The sequence below is a fragment of the Calonectris borealis genome, chromosome 1, assembly GCF_964195595.1.
Source record: "Calonectris borealis chromosome 1, bCalBor7.hap1.2, whole genome shotgun sequence".
Taxonomy (NCBI): domain Eukaryota; kingdom Metazoa; phylum Chordata; class Aves; order Procellariiformes; family Procellariidae; genus Calonectris; species Calonectris borealis.
This window is the reverse complement of record NC_134312.1, coordinates 90,494,729-90,502,403: the sequence shown is the minus strand read 5'-3', so window position 1 is coordinate 90,502,403 and position 7,675 is coordinate 90,494,729. Positions and strand designations below refer to the sequence as shown.

At 45.5% G+C, this 7,675-nt stretch overlaps 1 protein-coding gene across 1 annotated transcript; it reads left to right on the top strand.

Annotated features, from left to right (window-relative positions):
- Positions 1 to 444: 444 nt before the first annotated feature.
- Positions 445 to 7,069, top strand: UPK1B (uroplakin 1B). The gene is made up of 7 exons (XM_075170670.1): positions 445 to 526; positions 1,076 to 1,276; positions 2,839 to 2,913; positions 3,654 to 3,776; positions 4,059 to 4,238; positions 5,024 to 5,107; positions 5,740 to 7,069. Exons 1-7 carry the CDS (start codon positions 458 to 460, stop codon positions 5,788 to 5,790), a joined length of 783 nt encoding a protein of 260 aa, XP_075026771.1. The 5' UTR covers positions 445 to 457; the 3' UTR covers positions 5,791 to 7,069.
- The last annotated feature ends 606 nt before the right edge of the window (positions 7,070 to 7,675 follow it).

Here is a 7,675-nt window from a genome sequence, read left to right as displayed (position 1 = left end):
ACCTCTGGCAATTTACCCCCTTGCATGAGGCTGCTTCCAAGAACCGTGTAGAGGTCTGCTCCCTCCTGCTGAGTCATGGTGCGGATCCTACGTTAGTTAGGGGTAGCTGGTGTTTCTAGCCAGGTGGAAATGCAACACCATGAGCTGAGGTTTGCATGGGTACTGTTGTGATGATGAAAACCCTACCCAAAAGGGAGCTGAAGACACTGGCTGCCCCCAGAGTGGTCCCAATCTTCTGTAGCTCAAGTATTGGGGAGAGTTTGAGTTACCAGGTTCACACCTGGGGAAGTTTCTCCTCCGAAACTACTATGAAGCAAGGGGTGGGAGGTGTACAGACAGGCTGGCAGGTTCTGTCTATCCTTCTCCTCAGGGATAATTTCTACTTTTGAGTGAAGCCTATTATACTGGTCTAACTGAAGACTGTCTGGTTTTTCCCAGGTTACATGAAGAATTAAAGATGGCAAAAAGTGATGGTGGCATACGCATCTTGCAGGGTCTATTAGTCTTTGGGAATGTGGTCATTGGGGTAAGTAAGTGAAGTGGGACAAGTATGGGTGGAGGCTTCCTTCCAGTATGACACTTCTTAAAACAGCAGTTCCCAGCCATGAAATCCCTCTTCATGTGTGAAGTCCACATATAAATAGACCAGTAAAGCATGAGAGGAGGGGTAAAGGAGAGCTGTGCTAGCTGATCAGTTGGGTGGAGAGGGGACAGCAGGGGACAGCAGGGGCTGATCCACAAGACCAACATGAGTTCTAGCAGACGAGCCCTTGCTGCTGACCAACATCTTTCCAGCCACCTCCCTCCATATAGTGATGGGAAAGGTTCTGTTAGTTCTTTCTTAACATCCTCAAGTCCTAGGCCTGACCTCTCAGGTCTAGGCTGGGTGAGTCCTGCCTGCAGTTCTTCTGTGAAGGCACAATACAAGAGATTGTAGAGTTGGGCAGAGGAGGAGTTGAGTGCTCCTGTTTGGCAGCAAGTTGAATGAAAGGAAAGTGGTCTCCGTCTTTTTCTGTCTCTGCTATTTCTTTGGGGAAGCTTGATCTAATGGACTTTCCAAACTTGTGCTTCTCAGATGTGCGGCATTGCCCTCACAGCAGAGTGCATCTTCTTTGTGTCCGATCCCCATGGTCTCTACCCTCTGCTGGAAGCCACAGAAAATGATGACATCTACGCTGCTGCTTGGATCGGCATTTTTGTTGGCTTTGCACTCTTTGCTCTGTCTATCCTTGGCATCGTTGGAGTCATTAAATGCAACAGGACCTTGCTGCTGGTGGTAAGTATAGCAAAGTTTGCCCAGCCATTGCTGGCAAACTGAAAAAAGTGCTGCCTTAGTTTCCCTGCTCACCTTGGTAATCACCCACTGAGCAAAGACAGCTTTTATTAGCGATGAGGAGCCAAAGGTTCTTCTTGACCATGGCTGTGGTCACAAGGAGACCCCTGTGAGGACACATACAGGAGAATCTCCCGAACCAGGTTGAGGGAATTAATGGTGATAGCCACAGTGGAGGTTTAAGCTGACTGGCTTGACTCTGACCTTGCTCTGAAGCAATGCAGAAGCACTTGTACAATCAGATGTAGCTGGGATGTGGTTTAGATCCTTGTTTCTCCCCACCCCTTACTGCCTCTCAGCTGTCATGTACGATTCAGTTTAGGAGCTGATAAGGAATGACTTCTGTACAAGGCATCAGTATGTGTTACTATACCAAATATGGGTGCAGTTGAGAACATTAGACATCAGCAGGCAGGCAGAAATTACAGGGGTGGGGACGGAAAGCTTTGGATAAGCCAAGGACAATGTTAAGATGTGAACAAATCTCTGTACGATTTCTTACTTAGTCCTTCAGGTTGACGGTTGTGAAACTTAATTGGTGCTTGTATTAAAGATGAGTTGAACTGAAAACTCTGGAACTGGCTCTCTCTTGGATTAATATGGGATGGCAGGTGCCTGTTTTAAACAGCAGACACTTAGAGACCTGAACTCTTGTGCCACGGAATTCGCCATCAGACAGCTGATGGAAGAGAATTCCTTTAACTCTGAATTTTGGTGTCTTAGCTGAAACCCAAGGCTGTGGTATAGGAGAAAAGAGAGGGTACAAAGGGGCAGAAGCTGGGGTAAGAAGAAAACAAATGCCTTGAATCTGAGAAGAACATATAAAATGTGGGAGGAGAAATAGAGGCACAAGAACTCAAAGGGAATATGGGAAAGGTTAAAGGGATTGTGCTGAGAAGGAAAGAGAAACAGTGAAATAGACTATGAGAGGTGATCCTCAGGATCTGTTTTCATGAAGGATCTTTGCTCACAAAGTAGGAGTGCTGAGGAAATCTGACGATGCAAAATCAGGAGGATCTGAAAGACACCTTATATTGCACCTTCTGTTTCGCCAAAGTACAAGCTCTCCTGCTAGGAGTGGACAGCTTCTTGCTGAAAAGCTTGTAGCTGGCAAGCGGAAGTGGAAGGAGGAGACATGGAACAAGCATAAGCTGCCAGAGGGATGCAACAATGAAAAGGGCAAATGTTATTCTAGGACATATCACGCAAAGTATTTTACATAGAGGCAGGGTGGTATTAATGCCATGAGGTTCTGATGAAATCTTGTCTGAGAGATGGAGAACAATTGTGGTCATGCACCTTCAAGAAAGCAGACTGCAAACTGAAACAAGCACAGGGAAGGGCTACATGAATATTCAAGGGAATGGAGAGAACTGATGAGTCTAGGACAGCCTGGCCTCCTTTGCCTTGAGCAGGGTTTTGGGCTTCATCTTGAAAAACACAGAAGTGGAAGAAACTGTTTAACTGTTTCTCCAAGAGCTAACTTTGCTGTCTTTCTCCCACAGTATATTATTCTGATGCTGATCACTTATGCATTTGAAATGGCTTCTTGCATCACAGCAGCGACTCACCGAGACTTTGTGAGTATTGCTTTCCTGATGCTTTCTTGAAACTGCGCTGGGAAATGTTGCAGTCCTAGGGCATGTGGCTGTCCTGCTCAGTGTAGTAAATGGCCTGTGTGGTGGTACAGTGTAAGCTCAAAGGATTACTGCTGAGTTAAAGTAGCACCCCACAAGGAAAGTCTCCAACGTCATCATTCCAATCAAGGAAATAACTTTGTTCTTTTTAACACAGTTTTGTTATTTTTAACATTTTAATATGTTTACAACCTTGCAGTTAAGGAAATAATAGTGTGGGTTAGCTGGCTCATCAATACAGTGTTTAGTCTTTCACCTGCAGATTAATCTATCAATCACGTATGCAGAAGCCAAATCTTCAGCATTGCCCCAGGCAGTGTTACTTGTGAGGGAAAGATTACATGGGTTATTGAAGATATCGGCAGGGGGGGAAATGACTTGTGGTGCTTTAGTTCCAAGCAACATATCAAATGTAACCCATAGCTTCTGCACATCTCCTGTGATCTGACATCTGATAGGGCCTGCTTAAGAGTCGTGCTCAAGATCTTCGTCTTTGTTGCTCCTGCTCCTCAAATCCTGCTCTTTAGTCTCCTGTGCGTAAAACTGGGGGAGACGCAGCATTCCTGTTCTCTAGCAGGACACTGAAACAAGCAAACCAACCCACCCCAAATAACTCTATATTTGCTTTACATGGCCACTTATTTACATAGTTCCTGCATTCTTCTCTGTTTTTTTTTCTGTAGCTCACTCCGAATCTCTTCCTGAAGCAAATGCTGGAGAGGTATAACAAGTCAGATACAGTAAATAACAATGACAAATGGATGACTGAAGGGGTTACAAAGACATGGAATAAACTCATGCTTCAGGTAATAACAACACTGAAAACTCTCTCTAATTACTAAATGCTCTGCAGCCCTGGAATTTCAAGTCCTCCTTGGGGCAGCTTGGTAATAAAGAGGATAGCATCTGCCTTGAACCTTAGAGAAAGTCCTGCCACACTCATCATTTTGCTCGTTTATCAGATGGCAGACTGTCAAAGGCAGGCACTTCAAAAATCTCTCCCATAAATCTGTGGTTAATGCCTAACCAGCCATGTGCAGGGCTGTGACCTGGGACCATAAAGACCGTTCCTTTCTCTCACCCCGCAGAACCAGTGCTGTGGGGTGCAGGGCCCCTCCGACTGGCAGCAGTACATGTCCGCCTTCCGCACCACACACAGCGATGCCGACTTCCCTTGGCCGCGCAATTGCTGTGTCATGAATGACAAAGGGTCTCCCCTCAACCTCGATGGCTGCAAGCTTGGAGTCCCCGGCTACTATAACAGCAACGTAAGATCCTCTCTGCTTTTTCCAGTTAATATATGTTGGTCAAAAGCGCCTTGCTGGAAGGGGAGGAATAGCCAGTGAATAGCCTTCCTCCTCCACTGTAAACTACAGGTGTTCAAAAGTTTTCTGGAGGAGAAGCAATACCTGTAGGGTCCTAGCCCTGTTGCTGGACACGGAATAGATTGTAATAAAGGCTTTCCTGTTGGAGAGAGAGCTATTAAGAAAACTCTCCCAATGCCACCAGTAAGAAGTGACATCTCCAACATGTAGACGGACAGTAGCTAAATCAAACTTAGCCCAAAGATCAGTGCGTACAATATGAGTGAGCAAGTCAGCAGTTCTCCTCCTCAAGGTAAAACTTTTCAGTAGACCAGCTTGTCCTATTCAAACAGATTGCTGGGTCACGAGCATCAACTTCTGCACTAGCAAGCATTTCTAGAAGGCGTTCAAGCTTCCAAATTTGCCTGCAGCTTCTTGATTCTGAAGGTCAACTCTGTGTCGGCTGTGTTTGGTTATATATGTGTACTTGGCAAGTGAATGGCACAGGAAGTTGTCCTTGAAGTGTCTGAGATGGGTCTACTTTGTATTTGGTGCTAGAAACAGGTAAGCTATCTGCAAGTTGTCAATAAGCAGTGTAGCTCTGGCTTGTCTTCTTGAGACCCTATAAGCTACCCAAATTGCAATAGGAGAGGAGCATGCCACCTCAGTCTCTCTCAGAGGTGGATAAGCTTGTTGCCTTGCAGTACAAGCTCAAAGCTGGTGTTGATCCATTCACGGTTGTCTTCCAGGGTTGTTATGACGCTATTTCTGGGCCAATGAACACACATGCCTGGGGTGTTGCCTGGTTTGGTTTTGCCATCCTCTGCTGGACTGTGAGTACTTAAGATTTGCCTTTATTTCCGCTTCTCTTTTCTTGCTATTCCACACCCAGCTGGGTGGAGGTCGATGACAGGACTGACGCATTTAAAATGTCTTTAGATTATAGTTATTCATTCGTCACCAATCTGCCTGTAGCCTGTTCCACTAACAGGGCTACATTTACAAGTTCCCCTCCATTCTGGCTTCCACAGGCGAGGAGCTAGATGGTCTTCCAGCCTGCTGTGGCCTGCTGCCATCTCAGCAATACAACACAGCAAGCACAGCTTGCAGATACTTGTTTGTGAAGGGTATTGGATCATCTAAACAGTAATCATGACAGATAATTCAGTTTCTAGTTCGAAGACTTCGTATGAATGTTTTAAATACTCAGGGTTCAGCAGCTTCGTGACAGATAATCCCCAGTGAGCTGAGTGATCCAGTCAAATTGTTACGGCTGCACATACCTTCTTTCTTCACTGTGAAGCTTCTGTGCAGATAAAAAGCTTTAAGCTTCCTCTGCCTGAATGGACTTTGCTTATCAAGAACTTCTGTTGCTCTCTCCTACCAGTAGGACAAAATGGGGCTGGGGGAGAGGTGGGGAGAAGGAAATGGGGAGCAGAGAAACTTAGAAGTCTTGTCGTTTCAGTTCTGCGTCCTCCTTGGTACCATGTTCTACTGGAGCAGAACTGAATACTGAAGGCCCGGTGTCCTCAGCACTGTCCTGAAGCACCGCATGAAACGGCATTTGTTCGTCTTCCGCTCCATTCTCCTTGTGCCATGGACGATTTGAAGTTTTCCTACTACCTCTCCCATTTTTGCCCCTCCAAAAACTTGACACACAGAGCTGACGACTCCAGGAAAGAATCTTCTTGTCCCTTCTTTGCCCCTTGTTCTGCAGCCTTAATGCCTCTTGGCTGATGCACAATCCTTCTTTCACTGTGCAAGAAATCCTTGGAGCATAAGATAAGAAGTGATCTGGTTTGTTCTGTGATGACATCAGAAAGGAAAATGTCCATATACGCTTGCTCCAGAAAAATGTCTCTCTAAAACTAGGTTGAATGTAAATCATAATGCTAAAAGCTCCAGCAAGGGCTACGTGAGCAAAAGTGTAACCTGCTGTGACCAATAAAGACAAATGCAGCAAGGGAGAAGACTGCAGATCTCTCTAATATATTTTAGCATTCAACTTCTATTCCTGGTCTCTGTCACCCCTTGCCTTAGAATAAGGCAGATTCTCTCAGAGTTTAAGTGGGTCAGCATTAAAGGCATGTCACAGATAAAAAGTCTGTTGCTAGTCAAGCCCAATAAAAGGCTAGCTCACTCCTCAGCAATACGCTGCCTATATTCAAGCCTACCTCCTGTCACTGATGAAACTACTGCATGTGCTCCTACCTTCAGAAGTGCTAGTCCAGAAAAACCTCCTCTTGCTAACAAGCGACTCCTTCAAAAAGCTGTTATGTACTTCACACAAGATTTCACACATCTACGGGCTAGAATTTGTGCAGAACACAAAGGGTCCTGTGCTGTAGTTGGCTTTGTGAAAGCGGCTGTCCCACACCCCTAGATTACCATGCTTCTGGCTTCAGCTACCTGCATGTATATGGTCACGTCCCCTGTGTACTCCCCTTCCACATCCCCAGATCACATAGGACAAACGGCAAATAATGGCAACGAGTAGCTCTTGTGAAAAATGCAAGCAAGGAGCTTGCTGAACCAAATCCAGTCCTTGCATCAGCAGTTACGGTTCTCACTCAGTTCAACAGAGGGTGTTTACTTTGGCCCAGACTGATCTGGTGTCTTTCCTAGTGAACACTTCAGCAGTTACATGTGTTGTGTGAAATATGCTCCTGTACAGAGCGTTTTAAGGTGAAGCCTCTTCCAAATATGTACTGGTTCCGGTCCTGACACTTGCCAGCTGCCTTGATTCTTTGGTTTTGTATATTCACCAAAATACTAATTAAAAAGAAGTGGAAGTGAATTTTTTTTCTTGTTGAAGATTGTGTATTTGGGAAGGGGAAGTGATAAAGCTCTGTATCTGGGACATCTGGGGCAGTGCAAAGGCAGGCTTTCAAGTCCTGTAACCCCATCCTGAAGATCTGAGTGCAAAGCACCATGATGCACAGTGCTACAGAAACGCCGCAGCTGAATAGTCCCTTGCTAAGGTACTGGGAGAGAGAAAGAGGCAGCTATGAGGGTGAACAGCTTCAAGGAGAAACAGGTCCCTGCAACACAGAGGGGTTTTGCTGTATGAGTGTGCCTTCTAAAAGGAAAATATCCATGGATCAGCTGCTCCACTGGTTCAGTGGGGTGGTGACTGATTTGGAGAGCCTGAACTCTCAGCAATTTCCAAATTGGAAATTAATCTTCTGCACTTTTTTGTGAGACTCGAGGACATGGATAGACCATAGAGACTGTGTATGGTCTGGGTTTGGTTTTTAATTATTTGTGTGTGTGTGTGTGTCTGTACGTTGCTGAAAGCCACAATAATACCTAAATCTAAAGAAATATAAAGAGCAACAATGTCCGCCTAAGTTAGGCAGCAGTAGCAAATACTGGGTTCTCTGCTACTTGCTGTGAACTGC

What these genes read in the sequence shown, in the direction of transcription:
- UPK1B (XM_075170670.1), top strand. Translation starts at nt 458, where the DNA reads ATGGCAAAAAGTGATGGTGGCATACGCATCTTGCAGGGTCTATTAGTC. An exon ending in TTGGGAATGTGGTCATTGGG is followed by an intron (nt 527 to 1,075) that starts GTAAGTAAGTGA and finishes TGTGCTTCTCAG; the next exon opens with ATGTGCGGCATTGCCCTCAC. An exon ending in CAGCGACTCACCGAGACTTT is followed by an intron (nt 2,914 to 3,653) that starts GTGAGTATTGCT and finishes TTTTTTCTGTAG; the next exon opens with CTCACTCCGAATCTCTTCCT.